At 48.0% G+C, this 21,477-nt stretch overlaps 2 protein-coding genes across 3 annotated transcripts; one reads left to right on the forward strand and one right to left on the reverse strand.

Annotated features, from left to right (window-relative positions):
• Positions 1-9,402: 9,402 nt before the first annotated feature.
• Positions 9,403-12,573, reverse strand: ARL4D (ARF like GTPase 4D). Of its 2 annotated transcripts, none has more exons than XM_082195157.1 (2): positions 12,355-12,573; positions 9,403-10,573 (listed from the first exon to the last, which is right to left on the reverse strand). In XM_082195157.1, the coding sequence occupies exon 2, from the start codon at positions 10,494-10,496 to the stop codon at positions 9,903-9,905; it is 594 nt and encodes a 197-aa protein (XP_082051283.1). In that variant the 5' UTR covers positions 10,497-10,573; positions 12,355-12,573; the 3' UTR covers positions 9,403-9,902. The 2 variants fall into 2 exon arrangements, with proteins under 2 accessions (XP_082051283.1, XP_082051284.1); XM_082195158.1 differs by lacking the exon at positions 12,355-12,573 and adding an exon at positions 12,111-12,131.
• A 1,200-nt stretch (positions 12,574-13,773) lies between these two features.
• CCDC200 (coiled-coil domain containing 200) lies at positions 13,774-21,161 on the forward strand. The gene is made up of 4 exons (XM_082195200.1): positions 13,774-13,925; positions 16,556-16,667; positions 20,004-20,080; positions 20,952-21,161. The coding sequence occupies exons 1-4, from the start codon at positions 13,854-13,856 to the stop codon at positions 20,976-20,978; spliced, it is 288 nt and encodes a 95-aa protein (XP_082051326.1). The 5' UTR covers positions 13,774-13,853; the 3' UTR covers positions 20,979-21,161.
• Positions 21,162-21,477: the final 316 nt, after the last annotated feature.

Below are 21,477 nucleotides of genomic sequence, written 5' to 3' on the forward strand. Positions count from 1 at the left end.
AAGGGGTTTAAAGACTGTCTCAAGGCAACAACAACAACAAAAAGGTAAAGGTAAAGGGACCCCTGACCATTAGGTCAGGTTGGGGTTGTGGCGCTCATCTTGCTTTATTGGCCGAGGGAGCCGGCGTACAGCTTCTGGGTCATGTGGCCAGCATGACTAAGCTGCTTCTGGCGAACCAGAGCAGCGCACGGAAACGGCGTTTACCTTCCCGCTGGAGCGGTACCTATTTATCTACTTGCACTTTTGACGTGCTTTCGAACTGCTAGGTGGGCAGGAGCAGGGACCGAGCAACGGGAGCTCACCCTGTCGTGGGGATTCGAACCGCTGACCTTCTGATCAGCAAGTCCTAGGCTCTGTGGTTTAACCCACAGCGCCACCCACGTCCCCTAAAATGTAGTATAAACACCAGCAATTGGGAAACACTTGCCTGTGAGCGCTCCAGTGGGAGAACAGCCTTCGCCAAAGTTGTTGTGGGCTTTGAAGACGCTCAAACTCAGGACACCATGATCAACTCCCGCCTGGAAACCTATGTCCCCACTGTGGAAGGATGTGTGGATCCAAAATTGGCCTCCCCAGTCACTTACGGACTCACTGTTAAAACCGTGTTTATGGAAGACAATTTTACTTGGCTACGAGTGATCGCCAAAGAAGAAAGAAGTTACCTAGCTGCCATGGCTTATTCTACAATGCCGTTTCCCTCTGCAAAGACTCTTCTTGAACAACCATCCCTTGCACTAGCTCTGTCCTTTTATTACCATATTTTCCCGTGTATTAGACGAGGTTTTCTGACTCAAAAATCGTGTAAAAAAACTGGGGTTGCCCAATAGACAGATAGTGGCATGGGGAGGGGGAGAAAAGCAGCGTACGCGCACCAGTTGGTGAGAGCGCAACTTCCCCCGATGCTGCTGTGCACGGGAAATGATCTAGGGAGTGTTTCCCGCGCGCAGCTGCGTGGGGGGAGAAGCTCAACAACTTTGGGCCATCTCCCCTCATTTTCTTAAAATTGAGTCCCCCAAAATAGGGGGGAGGGTCTTATGCAAGGGGGTGTTTTATAGATGGAAAAATACGGTATACTTTTTTGTATAGTCTTAGGCACTCAAATGCATGTATATGCAAAAGCAGGGGGGGTCTATTTTTTGTGGGGTATATTAATTTGACCATGTGTCTATAGGTAGCTGGGTGTATTGGTGTTCTGGTCAGTCAGCAGACATATGACATGGGCTGTTTAGGGGGAATTGGGGTCTTCAGGGTTGGAGCATGCAAACTGCACAAGTGCGTGACCCAGAAATGAGGAGTACAAAGCAGCCCATATTATTTCCCCCACCTACACATTTGCCTCCGAACATGGCAGGCAGCCATCGCTTCAGCTGCAAATTCTTGCATAAGGCCCTCAGCCCAAATCTCATCTGTTGTGGCTCAGCGATCGGGTCAAAAATAATTATCCCTGTGTTGTAACACTGGACTTAATAGTTTGGTTCAGACTGGATGAGAGAGAGAAGGAAATCGATCTTTGTGTGCGAGCAGATGGGGAAGAAAATCCTTGAATGCCCCAGAATTTCCCTGCCCCTCTCTTGATGTGAGCGGGTTGAAATTTTCTAGTCACAGCTAACAAAGCCAGTAAATTCAGATGAAAGTGTCTTAACACTATCTCTGGCAAATAACTTTATCTCTTCTGCCCAGGGGGAATTCCCCCCCCCCCAATATCAACATTTCCAATTTGTATAGTACTGGCAACAGTTTTAATCAAACATGCTTTGAGAATGTTATTTTCAAATCTTGGCAGGGGAGATGGCAATAAATCTGTATTTGTAGCATGGATGTGCTGAAACTTTTAGGTTCACAAATGTGATTATGGGATGGAGCAATTCATCTCTGAGGAGAGTTTCATAGAATCATAGAATTGTAGCGTTGGAAGGGAGCCCGAAGGGTGATCTATTCCAAGTGGCTTTTTTGTTTAGCGAAAAGGTGAACAAGAGACGTGATAGGGAAAACACTCATTTGCCCTCTTTAACAGCACTAGAATTTGTGGATAGCCAAAGAAACCAAACATCGGAAGATAGGGTAAAAAATAATAATGGATGTACCGTGCCATATTAGAAGCAAAAAAACTTGTTTTGATGAATTGGAAGAGCCGCAAAAAGATTCCGCTGAGCACATGGATTGATAATATGTACAGATTAGCTGCATATTAACGAATTGCATGTCAATGCAAATTAAGAATGGATAAATATGAAGAAATCTGGAATGAATATTTTAGCGATAAGGCGGATAGTGGTGGGAAGTGTGGGGAGGAGAGAGAGGTGGGGAAATATTGTTAAAAAGGTGCAGTCATAGGTATATCAGTGTATTTAAATCTGAATTGTCAAATTGTGTTGTTATTGTTATTATGGTTTTTGTTGTAGTTGCAGTTGTTGTTTGTATCGAAAAAATGATTAAATAAATTTAATAATAATAATAATAATAGATAGGGCAGGCACAAAAAAGTGCTTCTCTGCACAACGCATAGTCAAACTTTGGAATTAGCTCTCAGAAGAGGCCGTGATGACCAAGCTGGATAGCTTTAAAAGATGTGCCTCCGTGGTTGGTTGGCGAAACTCTGCTTCTGAATACCAGGAAATTGCAGGAGAGGAGGCTGCTCTCGCACTCAGGTCCTGCCAGAGAGGCTTCCCGCAGGCATCTAGCTGGCTACTCTGAAAGCAGGATGCTGAACTATGTGGGTGACTGGCCTGACCCAGCAGGCTATTCTTACGTTTTTGTTTTAAATACTTGGCTTTCGAAGAAGAGCATGGCTCACGAGAGCATTTGCATTTCTGAAGCTCGGTGCATTTGACTTCCCTGCATCTGAGGCCTAAAATGTTATAAAAATTTACACGTGGCTCTTCCCACTCACGGGAGATAAGGTGGCGAACTTGTGTCTGCCTGGTACCATTTCGGATCGGGGCTCATGTGATTTCCTCTCCTCCCACATAGAAGACTATCAGATCAGGGAGAAGAGTGCTGACAATGCCTTCTCGCATTTTCTGCGTCTTACGGTTGGCATGTTGGTGGGTTTTAACTTTTATTTTGTACAGTAGAGCATGGGGTCCAGCATTCTGGAGGGCTACAATTGAAGTACAGTGGTACCTCGGGTTAAAGACGCTTCAGGTTACAGACTCCACTAACCCAGAAATAGTACCTCGGGTTAAGAACTTTGCTTCAGGATGAGAACAGAAATTGTGCGGCAGCGACCATGGGAGGCCCCATTAGCTAAAGTGATGCTTCAGGTTAAGAACAGTTTCAGGTTAAGAACAGACCTCCAGAACGAATTAAGTTCTTAACCTGAGGTACCACTGTATATGTTTTAAGAATCCTCTGGTTTCTTACTTTGTCATGTCCTAAGTAACGTTATCCAATCCCTCTATATCTAACATTTCCGTATTTTTTTTACATCATCCAATCTATAACCCAGATCAAGCTTGACGCTTCATAGTATAGTTTGAGATCCGGAACTGTGAAGTCTCCTCTATCCTTGATCTCTGTTAATAATTTAAATTTTATTCGTGGTACCACTGTACAGGTTTCCAATTTCCTACATAGTTGGGGGGAAACTAAGCCTTTAACCAAAGCTTCCTCCAGGAGAAGCTCCTCCTTTGCCAACACAGCAACAGTGTGGCTAAAGCAGCCTTCATTATGAAAACTGAAAGGGGCCCCAGGAAAGCAAAGATGTGAGTGGGCGATACACCTGTCTCGAGAACATCCCAGCCCAGGAACTTAATTAAGAAGAAACTACTTTGTGGAGCAAGTCCTCTCTACTTACAGCTGGAGTCAAGGTTGCTGCCTTGCTGAGATGCAGACAGACACCCAGGGGCTGAGCCAGGACTCCGCCACCTGTTTTTCTTGCTGTTGGCCTGGAATATGTGAGAAAAGTGACCGAGAGAACACACCTGAGCATGTGCAGAATGCTGCTCTTACTGGCAAGTAGCACTGCAGCGTGCAGAGGAGCTGCTCAGAGATCGGAAGCTGTCATTTCTTCGCAGTACAGTGGTACCTCAGGTTAAGAACTTAATTTATTCTGGAGGTCCGTTCTTAACCCGAAACTGTTCTTAACCTGAGGTACCACTTTAGATAATGGGGTCTCCCGCTCCTGCCGCGCCGCCTCTGCACGATTTCTGTTCTCATCCTGAAGCAAAGTTCTTAACCTGAGGTAATATTTCTGGGTTAGCGGAGTCTGTAACCTGAAGCGTCTGTAACCTGAGGTACCACTGTACTAGTAGTTTCAAAATCTGGAGCTGACCACATGAGCCAGGGAGCATGGATTCTGAAACGAACACCGCCACCTTCACACGTGGCCAGTCCCCAAACCTGCTTTCAAAGACGGTTTTTTTGTTGTCTGGCCGTGTAAAACAAGTGAGGGCAGCGCCTCTGAGCTGAACAGATTGCCTGCGAGGGACTGAGCCTCTGGGAAAGATAATGAGTCAGCACGACTAATCCTGGGAGTGGCGCAGGAGCAGGAGAGGTTGACAGATTTGGAAAGCCCTTATATAACAGCTCCAAAGGCGATTTAAACCCGTTGCCCTCAAATCTCTTACATAAAAGAAGGCATTAGTGTCCAAGAACACTCCGAGAAAGGACAGCCTGGTGGCTTATCCTCCAGATTCAGAGTTCAGCTGGCTTGAAGTAATGCAAGGCCGCTGCTACGTGGTCACACAGACCCCTGATCAGCTTGGGAGCTGATGGCATCAGTTTGAAGGGCTTTCTGGTCTAAATCCAGTTTAAACATAAAGCACCATATAGAGTCCATGAAGTTGCTCATTAACAGCACCTGGCGAACAGGTAGACAGATCGCCCATCTGGTCACATCCCACTTTGGTGCGATGCACTGTTTCCATTTAAGTTATCAGAATTAATTCTAAGTGCAGTACACCGATATATCAGCGTAGGGAAATTTTACGCAATCTTGTTCCTTTTCTCAGGATGCATTTTCTTCTCTTTTCATGATATGTATGGGGCCACACTATGCTCTTAGGGTGTGAAACCAGCGCTGGAAATTCGCTAGGCGCATTTTGCACCTGGCTATCAGCCGGGTGGCACTGTGGGTTAAACTACAGAGCCTAGCACTTGCCAATCAGAAGGTTGGCGGTTCGAATCCCCGCGACGGGGTGAGCTCCCGTTGCTCGGTCCCTGCTCCTGCCAACCTAGCAGTTCGAAAGCACGTCAGAGTGCAAGTAGATAAATAGGTAGCGCTCCAGCAGGAAGGTAAACGGCGTTTCCGTGCGCTGCTCTGGTTCGCCAGAAGCGGCTTAGTCATGCTGGCCACAATAAAGCGAGATGAGCGCGCAACCCCAGAGTCGGCCACGACTGGACCTAATGGTCAGGGGTCCCTTTACCTTTTATCGGCCCCTTGCGACCAAGTGAAGGTGTCCAGGTGCCAGGATTTCATCGCCTGACGCCTCCACCACCTGGAGGTGCAGGCCTGGGGATCCTTGGACCTTGACTGTTTTTGCACATTTAATCCCACATCCTGTCTAGCCGTTATATTTTATCTGCCTACCAGCCTCTCTCAACCTGTGGGTCCCCAGATCATGTTGAACTACAACTCCCATCACCCCTAGCTAGCAAGGCCAGAGCTCAGGGATGATGGGAGTTGTAGTTCAACAACATCTGGGGACCCACAGGTTGAAAACCGCTCATTTCAGGAACCAAAAAGCTGTATTGAAAAATACGGCTTTCAAGCTGCCTGGCCCCAAAATGGCAACCGGACTTGCGGTTTTGGTGCCTGTAACTCTGGTTTAAGGAACCATTTGATGCCTGGCTTATATATCTGAGTTTCTAACACTGTGTGAAACTTTACATTTCCTCGCAAGCGCCTGCTAACTAAACCACAAGGAACATGTTCTGTGGAGGAATATTACCAGTGCCAAGAATCAGGCAGCAGACAAGGCATTAGAGAGACTTCACTGGGCCCGGCCCAAGAATATCAGAAGCAAGGGCATGAAAACAGACAGATGTCTATTTGGCGAACAACAGGGACTGTTCTTTCATAATCTCAACCTCTCCCTTTCGTTCTTTATTAGTTGCTTCATAACACACGTTCTCTGAGGGACAAAGCACATTTGCATCAGGTGGGAGAACGACTTGAAAGTAAGAGGATGCGATTTCTAGGCAAAGGATGAACTCTGGTACCTCTTGTACCCGCTGCTCTCACAATAATTGCTTTGAGCTATGTTTAAATTGCCAACCTAAAACCAGTTCCCAGCCGGTTTGGCTGCTGTGACTTTTGTCCAGGAAGGTAACAGATGAATTCTCATTTAGTAGGCCAAGGAGTCAGCCGTACCCAAGGGCTTGATCCGAGAAAGGACTTCAGCCACAGGATGTGTTTTGAGTGCCAGAAGTTACCGTATTTTTCGCTCTATAGGACGCACTTCCCCCCTCCAAAAATGAAGGGGAAATGTGTGTGCATCCTATGGGGCGAATGCAGGCTCCTTGGCTTCAGCGATAGCAATACGAAGCCTCCGAAAAGCAGAGGGAGCGCTCCCTCCACGCTCCGGAGGCTTCGCGTTGCTTTCGCTGAAGCCTGGAGAACGAGAGGGGTCGGTGCGCACTGACCCCTCTTGCTCTCCAGGCTTCAGGGATAGCTGCCTGAAGCCTTCGGAGTGCAGCGTGAGTTCCCGCTAAAGGGGCGCTGAGCAGAGGTGGAGAATTATTTTTTCTTGTTCTCCCCCTGTCCTATGGTCGGGTGCATCCTATAGAGCGAAAAATATGGTAGTTCTTGAATGTGAAAACACCCAACAAGGCAGAAGACCAGCAGAGTGACTTTCTCCGCAACTCTGAGCTGCTTCTCCTTCCTCTGCCTGGGGCAGATCCAAGGGCAAACCACACATTACATGGCAGTCCTGGAAGTTGCTATCCTGACTTTATAATTTTTTTACTTTTAAGTTTCAAATGCTTTCTTTTGGTTGGGGGGAGAGATATATTTGACTGGAGTGGCGCTGTGGGTGCCTTCCTGCTGCTAGCGTTTTCCCAGTCCAAATTCCTTCCCAACTGCTTGCCCCAGTAGGCAAGTTGTGGCAGCAGGCCTCCGTATTCCCCCATCACAGAGAAAACAACAGCCTTGATTTTGCACCAGAAAACATTACAGGTATCCACAAAATGCACGAACCCCATCATTTTACTTTAGAAGGTCAAGCGGTGTTGATTAAAAGCTCTGTGCATCAGTCGGTAGAGCATTAGACGCTTAATCTCAGGGATATGGGTTCAAGCCCCACATTGGGCAAAAAGATTCTTGCATTACAGGGAGTTGGACTAGATGACCCTTGTAGTCCCTTCCAACAATTCTGTGTTTCTGATTCTATGAAAAGCTCCATTCCGGCACTCTGAACATTCATGGGTCCGACACATTTCCTCAGCAGCTCTGTGCAACTGACGGCATGTGTTCAAATGTAGGCATTAAATGCAGATGAATTAAGCGTCTCCTCTTGACAATGGCCACAGCTTATTCCCACCCCCCAAAAAACCCAGCCAAAAATTGGAAGTACTTCCAGCTAAAGAGAAAATAGCCGGGGGGGGGGGATTTGTAGGAGAGGATTGGCAAGCACGAGCCCTTTTCACCAATGGATACCAGGAAAAAAATAGCCGTCTGTCCCTGTGTTTTCATGTCCACAAATGTGGACTTGCCAAATTCCAGCCAGAGCATTAGGATTAGCAGACTCTAGAAACACGGTGCTGCCCTGTTGCGTATCGAAGGAAGCCCACACTTAATTCCTCCTCATCCACCAACAAAGGAGCGATCTCTTCCCCAATGGGAACATGCAGGGGCCGACATGTAAAGTAACAACTGAAGAAATCTTCACTGTACAAACACGAGCTTGGGGTGCCAGACCATCCGGAAATCTGGTGTTTTTGCTGAGCATGTATGCCAGGCTAAAAACAGTTGTCCTCTTTTCCAGCAGCGTGTCTGAGCCAGCGCCAAGTCCCCACCAGCCTCCACCCCACCCCAGAGACACAACAGCTGCTACCCAAACGTGTTATCGTGGGGTAGACCCACAAGGGGCAAAAACCGCTGGATGCTCCGGTCTGCCTAAATGCTCTGATTTGCGCCCCTAAGCCTAGATATGTGGGGTCTGGGTTAAGAGGAGCAGATGGCAAGAAAAGCACAATGCATGCGCATGTCTAGAGCAAAATGCTGAATTAGAAGCGAAGGAAAATGCAAAAAGGAAAACCAGTGAATGGTTTTCTTTTTTATCATCACCAGACACCTTATTGCACCGACAAGTGTATTGATAAATGTTCAGCTGCAATGTTTGCAACCATTACCTCTGGTTATCTTCAAATGAAGATTTGCATGCTCAGAGACGTCCTTAGTTGAGAAAGCACCAAACTCTGGAGCTGGAAATTGCTTCAGATCTAAACAAAGCCTGAGCGAACAATGTTGATCTGGGCCTTTATAAGGCTCATGGAAAACGGGGGGCGGGGGAAACAGTCAGCGCAAAAGCAGATGGAATTTTACAGCGACGCAAAGCCCCTCGCATCAAACACAGCCCTCCCCTCCTCCTCTCCCAAGTCAGCGCAGGCAGTCTCTAACACCAGAAGAGGAAACTGGGAGCGCGGCAACCAGTCCTTCATCGCCAAAAGGAATAGTGCTACGCCCAGAGCCTCCCTAGAAGTGACAACCTGCGTATCCCCATTCCCAGATACTGAGGAGCTAGCTGTGGGTACCTAATGATGCTAATCACTGGGACATGTAAAGGAACTCACGAGTCCTTGTCTTCCAGCATAAGCCTGTCTTCACTACAGAGCAGGAACAACTCATGGGGATGTATCCAGAGGTTTGTGGGTAGAAAACTAAAGGCCCTGGAAAAGCCCTGAGCTCCAGCCTCTCTTGCTGCAGAGGTTTAAGCATTACCTTCAGTTCCAGGAAGGCATGATGTTTACAAATAATCTTTATAAACATCATGCAAGCCGCGTTCGAAACTCCCATTGTTCTGGGCGCATTTTGCGACAGGGAATTTCATTAGCGTGAGCAGTTGCTGAGCCTAAGATTTCAGATTGAAACTGCAGTGTGGAAGGAAAGGAGGACTTTTTCTGTCTCCCCACTTCCAGCTACTCTTTGAAGACTGGAGAAGAGACCCTCTTAAGAATATTAGGGGGGTGGGCAGGGGAAGGACTAGACCATGGGGAAAACGAACATAATATTTTAGCTGCAGTTCATTCTTTTTCAGCTTTGTATTCTTGTTGTAAGACATCTCGTTGTTGCGCCCATAACCTCGGTTCAAGGTGCCCTTTAGCTCCTCCCATCTCAGTTTCTAACACTGCAAGCAAGCAGCTCTGCGTTTTCCCCTTGTTTATCATCTGGTCCATCTCCTTAGCATGCCAAAACCCTCCCTCAACCCTGTGCACAAAAGATGACATAAATGCCTCGTCCCCAACTCTGAAAAGAATGGTGTGTTTTTTTAATAATTTAAGGTTTGTTTTCTACAAAAAACAACAACATAAAAACAGGGGTGGGGAGCCCAGAAAACATTATGCTTTCTTTTTGAAAAGATATAAACAAATAATGCGGTTGGCGCATGACGGACCTCCAACTCTTTGGAAAATTCCCCCTTTCTCCCGGGGGGAGAATCCAGGGCAGGGAAGGCTGCCAAGACGCTTTCTTACTGCCCATGACAGGTATTATCCCTATTATTTATTCAGTCTGTATACTACCCACCACCTGAAGATCACAGGGTGGTTCACAACATAAAAATACAAAAACGAGGGCACAAATGCTCCACAATTCATAAGTCCAAAAAGCAGAGTCACCAAAGAGGAAATTGTCTGATTTGCAACCTCGCATTGTTCCGAAACAATGTCCCGGGGTGGCAAAAAACTGCGGTCCAGGTGCAAAATGCCTGAATCCCCCAGAGATAAACTCACACGCCAGTTTGTCAGCGCTTCTTCTTGCTGGTGCGAAGGGCTTTTTTGCGCTTGAGAATCATTTCGTAGAGTTTTTCCAGGCCTTGCTGAAGGCCCTGTCCGCTGACAGCGCTGCAGCCCTGGATGTGGTTCGAGGTGGAGGCGCAGAGTTCGGGCAGACCCAAGAACTTCTCCACCTCGGCTACGGAGAGGGCTTGGACCACATCCTGTTTGTTGGCCAGCACCAACATGGGGACGCCCTGGTTTTCCGAGGAACGGACGATCTTGTGCAACTCCACGCGGGCCTCCTCCAGCCGCTCGGCCTCTGAAGAGTCCACCACAAACACGACGCCATCCGTGCGGCGCATGTAGGATTTCCAGAGGGGGCGCAGTTTCTCCTGGCCGCCAACGTCCCACACCTGGAAAGTGATGGCGCGCGAACCGCCCAGCGGCACCCGGATCTTCTCCATGTTGAAGCCCTTCGTGGGCGCGCTCTTGACAAACTCCTGGAACTTCAAGCGGTACAGCAGCGACGTTTTGCCGGCTGCATCCAGCCCAACCACCACCACGTGCAAGGCCTGCAAATGGGGCATGAATGGGGGCCCTGGGGCCAGCTGGTTCCCCATAGTCCTCCGGAGCACAGCCAAACTTTGAAGCGTTGGCCGGTGGCTGGATGATTTTTCCGCTCACAGCAGTTGTGGAACTGTGGCAACAAGACACAGAGATACAGTTAATGCAAAATACAAACCCATGCGCACATACTTTGCGTCACTATGGGCAATGCTTGAAGATGCAGCATTTTTTTGGGGGGGGGAGGTATTGTTAAAGACGTGCTGATCAAATAAACAGGGGGAATTGGAACATTTACTGTTTTTTTGTGAACTACCCGTAACGCTTTTGCGCCGACTCTTCAGATGCCAAAGTAATCCCTCAGCTAAACATCTCAAATTCCTCGATTCAAACAACACTTTCACAAACCCTAAAGAAACCTCCTTCGCAGAAAAGCTGAATTCACCCAGAGATCAATCGATCCGGAGAAACTGGTTTTCAGAGAAGCTGAATCGTGCCTATTTGCAGATCCACATTAGCTGGTAACTTTCCTTTCCCTTAGTTTATTTTAAAACATTTACTTGCTACTTTTTCCGTATTCGTTTCAAAAATAGTTAAACACACTAAAAAAACAACAACCTGTAAAATAATACAACAACACCACAGCCTGTAACAGCAAGGAACAGCACAATGACAACATCTCTACAAAGCACAAGAGAAAGACACTAAGTTTAAAAGACTAAAAAGTTTTTTGTTGTAGTTTTAAGTAAGAAGAGAGCTGTAGAGAGGTATTTTTGTGTGTGTTTTTAAAACACTGGGGCCACTACAGAGAAGTCTCCGGTGCTCATGTAGCCTCAAAGTAAGAAGGAATCTGAAGCAGTGATTTATTATTATTATTAAAAGATTTTAAGTGCCGGGGGGGAGCTATCCTCCCCCCTCAAAGACTTACAGTCCTCCCCCTCAATACCTTTGGATTACTGGCCAAGGATAGAAGCAGTATTACTTTAAATAGGCACCATGACTGGTGGCAGACAGAGCCTAAAGAGGTCCTTTGGCCAGGATCTGTGCTCAAAAACTCTCTGAAGATGGGAATCTATCTCAGGAAGAAGCAGCCTTCCAAACACAACCCTCTCTACTGCTGCAGTATCAGCTGAATGTTTACTGAAAGGTATGCACAAAAAAGTGCTGGGCTGAGCGCACTTTCTAAACATGAGATTCAGTCGCGCTCAAGTCAAGTTATGGCTGGAGGTTACAGGGGGGAAAGATAATTGCATATTTTCAGAGGACTCTGAATTATTCCTCCAAGTGTGCAGACCACCCTTTCCGCCAACATGATATCAAGAGTTGCTTCCAACAGCACATAAGAAGTGCAATAAGCAAAACAAAAATTAAAAAGGATCAAAACCATCCAATTAATAAAACAGTAACAGAGCGACAACGTGAGGCGGATGGGCCAGAACAGGCAAGCTATTAAGTCACCTTATTTCAACTAAGCTGTTTAAAAAAAAGGGGGGGGGGAGGGGAGCAAGGGCAGACGGTGTCGAGTCTGTAGAAAGAGAAGCTGGGAAAAGCCGCCCTCCGATTCGGAAAGCCTTTTTTTCCAAGCAAGCGGACGTGCCCGCCCAAATCCTCCAGTCCCGGGAGATTAAAAAAAATGCACTCTGTACATGCTCAGAGGCACCCTCTCCTACCGAGTTCCGCGTCTACGCCCAAATCGGACCGAACTGAGAACCGGGAAGGCCTAGAAGGGATCGCGGAGATTCGCAGGGGAGGAAAATGCACTCTGTACATGCTCAGAGACACCCTCTCCTACCGAGTTCCGCGTCTACGCCCAAATCGGACCGAACTGAGAACCGGGAAGGCCTAGAAGGGATCGCGAAGATTCGCAGGGGAGGAAAATGCACTCTGTACATGCTCAGAGACACCCTCTCCTACCGAGTTCTGCGTCTGCGGCGAAAGCGGGCCGAATTGAGAACCGGGGAAGCCTAGAAGGGATCGCAGCCTCCAGAGATCGAGAGAGAGATTACCTTCCATGGGAGGATTCCGCCGCCGCAGCAAGAGCAGCAGCACCTTCGCCGAGCAGCCGTCCGCAGCCCGGGCTCTCCACGCGCCCAGCTCGCCCGCGGATGCCTCTCGCCTCTCGGGGAGGGGAATGGCGAGGCCAGCTGGGCGGCGTCAGCGCTCCCGAAGCCAACCAGCGCCCGAGATGCGGCTGCGGGGAAGGCGCGGGGGAGGCTTCCTGGATCGGACCAATCGGGAGCGCGCCCTCGACAGCGCCGCCTCCGCCTCCGCCTGGGAACTGCAAGCGCTTTTTTCTCCAAAGGCGCGCGGTGCGCTCGGTCTCTGGGCACGGAGTTTTGAACGTGCGAGCTCCGATCCAGGACTATTCTTTTTTTGCAAAAAGGCAGCCGGGCTTGCAGCAATCTGGAGGCATTTATTATTATTATTATTATTATTATTATTATTATTATTATTATTATTATTTGTTATAGATTTGCATGCTTCCCGTCCTTGGCGGCTCACAACACAGAGCGCAAAATGCGTCGTGGTTAAAACAAGAATGAGCTCGGTCCGTGGACGCGAGACGCTTAATCTCGGCGTCGCGGGCGAAAAGATCCCCGCGTTGCAGAGGGTTGGACTAGGCCACATGAGCCTCCCTTCCAGCTCTGCGATTCTATGCAAAAGAAACCACAGACACATTTAAAAGGACATGGGATGTCAACCAGCCAAAGGCCGCCTTTTGAGTCCTTGTCGGGGGAGGGAAAGGCTGGATATAAATAAATACACATTTCTTGCATGTAGAAAGCAAGGGAGAAGGGACCGTCTCCTTTACAAGCTAGCTTTCTCCGCGCGGGGACATGCAAAGGCAAAATTCTAATTTCCCCCCGGAGCCTGGTGTTCAGTCCTGCAGCTTTAAGATCCAAGAAGTAACAAACACGAGCACGTGCTGTTCTCCCCCTATTTTTTTGCTTTTTTACGGCGATCGTTCGCGCGCAGGATAATTGCAACCAGCAATTTTGCACCGACTTTTGCATTTTGCTTGCAAACTTTTCAGATTCCCGCTTCCCTCCATCCCCGGGTTTTCGTTTGCTGCTTTTCTGGGTCGTCGTTTGCCTGCTCGCCCGCTCTTTTTGGGCGAGATCTTGCAAAGAAGCTTTCCCCTGCCTGGGTGCAGCGCCTGGCAGGCACGCACCCCGGGGTGCTAAATCAGTCGCGCGCTCCCAGGACGCGCCTCCGCCGGCAAGGACTGGGAGAAGCAGCGCCTGGTTTCTGCCGCCCCCTGGCGGCCAGGTGCGGCAGCGGGCGGCAGGTGGGGCGGCGGCGGCGGCGTCTTCCCAGTTGCCCGGGCATCGCGGCATTGTGTGACCCGACGGGCCTCGGCGACGGTGCCAGCGCGGCTGCCCGCGGCTGCAGGCGGTCCGGCGGGCGGCACAATGGCAGGCGCCTACCACTGGGAAGCGCGGCGCAGGCAGATGCAGCTGGAGCGCAGATGTTGGCAGATGCAGGTACCTGGGCAAGGGAGACGAGGAGAAACCTCGGGTCCAGGAGGGTCGTTTAAAGGGGGGCGCAAAAAGCTCCCCAACAGAGGGTGGGAAAATGTGGGGCACAGGGGAGAATATGACGGGAGTCACAAAGCGCTGCATTATCTGGTTGGTTGTTATGGTTCATCTAGTTGCAGGCATGCCAACTTGAATACAGTGGTACCTCAGGTTACAGACCCTTCAGATTACAGACTCCGCTAACCCAGAAAGAGTACCTCGGGTTAAGAACTTTGCTTCAGGATGAGAACAGAAATCGTTCTTTGGCGGCGCAGCAGCAGCAGGAGGCCCCATTAGCTAAAGTGGTGCTTCAGGTTAAGAACAGTTTCAGGTTAAGAACGGACCTCTGGAATGAATTAAGTACGTAACCAGAGGTACCACTGTACAGTGGTACCTCGGGTTCAGGTTCTTAACCAGAAACTGTTCTTAACCTGAGGTACCACTTTAGCTAATGGGGCCTCCCGCTGCCACCGCACAATTTCTGTTCTCATCCTGAAGCAAAGTTCTTAACCCGAGGTACTATTTCTGGGTTAGCGGAGTCTGTAACCTGAAGTGTCTGTAACCCAAAGCATCTGTAACCAAGGTACCACTGTAAATTTTTTGGGGGGTGGCCACCAGGTATAATAATAATAATAATAATAATAATAATAATAATAATAATAATAATTTATTTATACTCTGCCCATCTGGCTGGGCTTCCCCAGCCACTCTGGACGGCTTCCAACACGAATGCACCAAACATTAAAAACCTCCCTAAACAGGGCTGTCTTCAGATGTGTTCTAAAAGTCTGGTAGTTGTTGTTCTCTTTGACATCTGGTGGGAGGGCATTTCACAGGGCAGGTGCCACCACCGAGAAGGCCCTCTGCCTGGTTCCCTGTAGCTTGGCTTCTCGCAGGGAGGGAACCACCAGAAGGCCCTCAGCGCTGGACCTCAGTGTCCGGGCAGAATGATGGGGGTGGAGACACTCCTTTAGGTAAGCCCAGCCCCACATAATTGATCACAAGACATGGTACATGTACACCATTTGAATGGCAACTTGGGAAAGCGGCCCCCCTCAAATATTTTACGAATGTGACGAAGGGACCTTGGCCCCCAGGAGTTGGCTCCTGTGTCTAGTTGTCTTCTCTGACCACCAGCAGCTGCCCAAGATCTGCAAGGCTTTCAGCCTCCACAGCCACTTGGTCCTTTCAGTACCTCAAGGACAGCCTCTCTCATATGAACCGGCCCAGACCCTGCAATCACCACCTGAGGCACTTCTTATGTGCCTTCTGCACGAGAGGTCCAGAGGGTGGCAGCACGATAGCGGGGCCTTTTCTGTGGTGGCTCCCCACTTGTGGGCTGTTCTCCCCAGGAAGGTTTGCATTACATTACGTATCTTTAGGCTCCAGGCAAAAGCATTCCTCTTCTCCCAGGCCTTCGGCCAATTTAACCATCTGTGACCTTTTAAACTGGGGTGGGTATTGTTTTGTTTGTTATTATGTTATGTATTTTTGTGTTTTTATACTGTAAACTGCCCTGTGATCTTGGATGAAGGGTAATGGATAAATTGAATAAATAACAACAACAACTAGAGAGGCCAAGGGATTGGGTAGGGGACCTTGTGAGGGAAAAGTGGAGAGGCCCATAGCTTTGTCTGCAGAGGTTTTTCAGGTCCAATCCTTGAATAGTCTTCAGATCGGACTGCGAATGACTCTCGTCTGGAACCCAGGAAGGCTGCTGCCAGTCAGTGTAGCCTTGGAGCCTGCAAGTGGAGCATAGTAGAAGATGGGAATTGAGGAATAAGGAACTAAATTTGTGGGGTGCAGAAGTCAGAGGGGAAGGGAAGGAGTTTGGAAGGATTGGCAAGGGAAATTTTGTCTATATATCAGCAATTGCTGCATAAATGGTGAAGCCACATTCCCGTCAAAACTAAGGCAACATAAAAAGTGGAAGCAGATGAGAAAGCAGAACAGAAAGGGAACCTTGTATAGGGAAGCTTCTTAATGTTTAATGTTTTATTATGTTTTTACAGTGGTGCCCCGCAAGACGAATGCCTCGCAAGACGGAAAACTCGCTAGACGAAAGAGTTTTCCGTTTTGGAGGTGCTTCGCAAAACGGATCTCCTATGGGCTTGCTTCGCAAGACGAAAATGTCTTGCGAGTTCCTGCGGGTTTTTTCCCCTCCCCCCTTTTCTAAGCCGCTAAGCTGCTTATCAGCTGATCCGATAAGCCGATAAGCCGCTAAAAGCCGCTAATAGCGCTAATCCGCTAATCTGTCAATGGGCTTGCTTCGCAAGACGAAAAAACCGCTAGACGAAGAGAATCACAGAACGGATTCTTTTCGTCTTGCGAGGCACCACTGTATGTGTGTTGGAAGCCGCCCAGAGTGGCTGGGGCAACCCAATCAAATGGGCAGGGTACAAATAAATTATTATTATTATTATTATTATTATTATTATTATTATTAGAGTTACCCAGGCTGAAAAGGGAGAAATCCAAAGGGCTGTTGCAGAAGGGGAAGGAACTGGAAAATGCACACCTGGTCCAGGATGGGCAGGTATTAGCCAGGGAAAAGTAACATGGCAGTTTTCACTTTGCGTGTCTGTGGTTGCATGCAGGCGAGAGGAGCCTATGGAGGACAGCAGGATGACAATGTTTTGAGGGATATCCAAGCAAAATGCTCAATCCCACCACCCTCCAACACCGTGTCTCAGACTCCAGTCTCCCAAGGTAAGGGGAAGGGTGGGAAGCTGTTACAAGAGAAGGGGGTGTTCAGAGATGCATTGTCCATGAACATCACCTACCTAGGCTAGCCCCTGGACCCAGCCTCTGGAAAGGAATATCTAAGGTATCTCAAACCCTCGGTGAGTGAGGGACTTCCCCTGCAGGCAAAGGCAGGCTCTGGCGAATTGAGCGGACAAGACCAATCGTAGGCCCAAGAAGGTGGTTTCTGTACCTGCTGCAGAGGGAAGTGAGGGACAGGTGAGGCTGACCAACCTGGGAGAAATAAATCTCTCTTTTAAAAAAAAATTCATTTTTATAAACACACAACAAACATCAATTCAAAATCCAAAATCTGAGATTACTCTGAATCTCCTGACTTCCCCCTATCCCTTTCATGGGTCCTAATGAAAATAATTACAACTGCATGTCAATATTTATCCAAATATTTTTTCCTTCTGAATTGTCCCTAGTTTCTGTTACTTTACAAATGTGATTAAAATCCTGCCAATGTTTTAACCTACTTGCAGTGGTCTCGTATATAAATTATAAACTTTTCCCATTCTTTTTTTTTAAAGTTCTTGTCTTCTTGATTTCTGAGCTTCCCAGTTAATTTTGCCATCATCTTGAAGTGACTTAGTCATGCTGGCCACATGACCTGGAAGTTGTACGCTGGCTTCCTCAGCCAGTAAAGCAAGATGAGCGCCGCCACCCCAGAGTCGGCCACGAATGGACCTAAAGGTCAGGGGTCCCTTTACCTTTTTATAACACAAGTAGGAAAAAAATGTCTCATATTAAAAGGTCAGAAACTCACTTTGCCATGTGGCCTTCTGCAGCACACTTCGAATGTGTTTGTGGTGTGCAAATTAGTGCCTTCATTTGGGTACTCTTCTGCCACGGGAAAGAATTAGTCAGTGCCTTCCATCTGATAACCATTCTTCAAAGATACAGTGGTGCCTCGCAAGACGAAAAGAATCCGTTCTGTGATTCTCTTCGTCTAGCGTTTTTTTTCCTCTTGCGAAGCAAGCCCATTGACGGATTAGCGGATTAGCGCTATTAGCAGCTTTTAGCGGCTTATCTGCTGATCAGATCAGCTGATAAGTGGCTTAGTGGCTTAGAAAAGGGGGGGGGGAGGAAAAAAACCAGCAGGAACTCGCAAGACATTGTCGTCTTGCGAAGCAAGCCCATAGGGAATTCGTTTTGCGAAGCACCTCCAAAACGGAAAACTCTTTCGTCTAGCGAGTTTTCCGTCTTGCGAGGCATTCGTCTTGCGGGGCACCACTGTACAGTTCCTTCTGCCCAGAATTAACCCCTTATGCCTTTCATTACTTTGAAACTAACCTGGCTTTCACACACACAAAATGAGCTGTTAACAGATCCTCAGCCTCCATTGCGACTGAGCTTGAGCTTTGAAATATTCATGCACTGAAGGTATTGGAAAATCAGGTGTAGGCTAACCTAGCCGCCTGCCCTCCCTTGTAAGACAGAGGTCAAATTACAAGGGTTTGTTGCGCTAGAAAACAGGCGTTCAGTGGGACTTGCGCAAGTGTGCCCAGGATGGCAGCATGGGCGGTCTCCACAGGTCAGGCTACAATTTCAACATGATTCGGGGGACGAGGGCGCTCAATCAAGTTCCACTAGAAGCGCTGCTTGTAGTTTAGGGATGGCAGCTTCTTCTGCAAATTCATATGTTGCCAAGCGAAACCAACAAAATATCTCGTAAACGAAACAAGCTCTTCCTGCAAACATCCGACCTGTCGGAGCTAAAGGGAGATGCCAAAATAGATTGGGACAGTGGCTCCTGAACTCATTTCCCCGCGGAACTTGCTGTACATCTTGGAAGACCAATTAAAGATTTTTCTGCCTGTTGTAGCAATTGTAACACACAACGCTAAACACTGTATGGTTTTTAATTGTATTGCCAGTGCTGTTTTTCCCAGGGGGGGAAACAAAGTGTGACACTTTGTTTTAACAACTTCATGGTGAGTACCGGCACCTATTTTTCTGGAAAAAAAGCACTGAGTATTGTTATTGCTTATTTTATTCATTATGTACTGTTTTAGCTGTATTACAACTTGAATTTTATGAAATTCAATTTGTAAACAATTCATAAAATTCAAGTTGTAATACAATACAGTACAATACCAGAAGCAGTAAAAATACAAATAAAATTCAGTATTGCTATTTACCACCTTCCATCTTTAGCCACAAATCCAGACATGCCGTGGACTGTCTGAACGAAGCTTGTGGACCATGGGCATGATACCTTGGTTTGAGAGTAGACTGAGATTAAAAGTGTGCGAGTCGTACCAAACTCATCAGGTGCAGGTACCCTTGTGCGAGACGTCCTTAAATCAAGAGTAGAGAGCTTGTGGGCCTCCTGGTGGTGAACTACAGTTCCCGTTAACCATGACCATTGGTCCTTCAGGGTGGAGCTGATGGGAAGTGGAGTCCAACAGCATGAGATCTGCAGGCTCACCGTCAGTGCTTTAAATCTCGGAAGGTATTGCAAGACACCTTGCCATTTATAGGTTTCAGGTGCCCAAAGTGCTTCCTGCAGACATTCATAAGATCATAGAATTGTAGAGCTGGAAGGGATCCCAAGAGTCATCTATAACAACAGCAGCAGCAGCAGCAACAATTTATTATTTATACCCCGCCCATCTGGCTGGGTTTCCCCAGCCACTCTGGGCGGCTTCCAACAAAATACTAAAATACAATAGTCCTTCAGATATTAAAAGCTTCCCTAAACAGGGCTGCCTTCAAATGTATCCTAAAAGTCTGCTAGTTGTTTTTTCCTTTGATATCTGGTGGGAGGGCATTCCACAGGGTGGGTGCCACCACCAAGAAGGCCCTCTGCCTGGTTCCCTGTAACTTGGCTTCTCGCAGTGAGGGAACCGCCAGAAGGCCCTCGGTGTTGGACCTCAGTGAACGATGAGGGTGGAGACGCTCCTTCAGGTATCTAGTTAAACTCCCTGCAATGTGGGAAGTCCTGCCCACAGCCATCCTTGGGTGGGCTTGAACCACCAACCTTTTGTTTAGTAGCCAGATGCACAGACCCATTGCATTTTCTTTACAAAAGCCCTGGGAGGTAGATGTCATCACCTTATGGAATAAAAGGAAGCTGATCTGAGTATGCAGTTGCTAGCTCTGTCTTCCTAAGAGAGGCTCAAACTTGGCTGTGATCCAGAATGCCTTCCTTCCATCCTAAGCAGCTTGTGGTTGCTCGGTCCTGAGAGATTGGGAGTCTGTGCCGTCATAACATGTCTCAGAGCTTGGGCCCTGGCTCCTTTTAAGTTCCTCCAAATGTATACATCTTGGTTTTCCCCTTTTAATTTCTCGCAGAGGTCCATGCTGACTCTTGCCTGTGCAGAACGGAGCATGTGCCGAATCACAGTGGCAAGCTGTTGAAAAGATACTCGGTGAGTCAGAAAGGGAAAAGCGGGGAGTAATGAAACAATGGGGATACGGGTGGCGCTGTGGGTTAAACCACAGAGCCTAGGACTTGCTGATCAGAAGGTCGGCGGTTCGAATCCCCACGACGGAGTGAGCTCCCGTTGCTCGGTCCCAGCTCCTGCCAACCTAGCAGTTCGAAAGCACGTCAAAGTGCAAGTAGATAAATAGGTACTGCTCCAGCGGGAAGGTAAATGGCGTTTCTGTGCGCTGCTCTTGTTCACCAGAAGCAGCTTAGTCATGCTGGCCACATGACCCGGAAGCTGGACGCCTGCTCCCTCGGCCAATAAAGTGAGATGAGCGCCGCAACCCCAGAGTTGGTCACGACTGGACCTAATGGTCAGGGGTCCCTTTACCTTTTATGAATCAATGACGTCTTGGCTGCAACCTTTGGGCAGGGCAGCCTGTTTTGAGTGCAGCCAGCAGTGAACCTCTTACTCACGTTGTTCTCCTCACTGAGCTTTGTGGTCTTCTCTATGCCTCAAATGGCCATTCTCGTTCTGCTCATTCCCGTCCTCGCTCCCCTTCAGATCTCTCCTTCCTAATTTTTTAACATCGGCATATTAGCTATGAGGTCCTCAACTACATAGATTTAAATAAAACATGCATCAGCATTCTACGTAGAATCATTGAGCTGGGAGGGCGCCTGAAGATCATAGGCTATCCAATCTGCAACCTTGGCATTATCAGCACCAACTGAGTTATGTCTGGGTAGAACTGGACAACGAAGTTCTCAAATGTTTTGCCAGAACCAGAATGGAGGAGGAAACATTGTGAAATGTGTGGCTTCGTTGTTGTTGGATTCGATCCGATACTGATGGCCTCTCTTTTCTCTTTTAGACTACAGAGTACATACAGCAGTGGTAACAACTGAGCAGCTGGCAACAGCAAGGAGAAAAGCTTCCTCTGCAACTTGGACCTGGAAGGAAAAATTGTGTCCATTGTATGTGCTGTAAAAGCACTTTTCCGGGGCAAAACACAGAGTTTAGTGGTTGTGCCCATGGTTTCTCCCACCCTCCCTAACCATAAAATGAAAGCTTTCCAGAGTCACAGACTGAAACCACACTCCTTTATGCAGAACTGAGCATAACTAAAGTTATTGCAGGGGGTTGGACTAGATCACCCAGGGATCTCTTCTACATTTCTGTTATTCTATGGCAGGCATAGGCAAACTCCGGCCCTCCAGCTTTGGGACTACAACTCAATTGACTACTACAATTCCCATCATCCCTAGCTAACAGGGCCAGTGGTCATGATGATGGGAATTGTAGTCCCAAACATCTGGAGGGCTGGAGTTTGCCGATGCCTGTTCTACCAGTGAAAAAAAGACAGTCACGGAACCAAGAAATTACACAGAACAAAAGAA

Source organism: Podarcis vaucheri (assembly GCF_965113315.1).
Source record: "Podarcis vaucheri genome assembly, chromosome: 13".
NCBI lineage: Eukaryota > Metazoa > Chordata > Lepidosauria > Squamata > Lacertidae > Podarcis > Podarcis vaucheri.

Coding starts and splice junctions, on each gene's coding strand:
- ARL4D (XM_082195157.1), bottom strand. CDS start 10,496: ATGGGGAACCAGCTGGCCCCAGGGCCCCCATTCATGCCCCATTTGCAG.
- CCDC200 (XM_082195200.1), top strand. CDS start 13,854: ATGGCAGGCGCCTACCACTGGGAAGCGCGGCGCAGGCAGATGCAGCTG. Junction 16,668..20,003: donor TCAGACTCCAGTCTCCCAAG/GTAAGGGGAAGG, acceptor AATTTCTCGCAG/AGGTCCATGCTGACTCTTGC. Junction 20,081..20,951: donor AGCTGTTGAAAAGATACTCG/GTGAGTCAGAAA, acceptor TTTCTCTTTTAG/ACTACAGAGTACATACAGCA.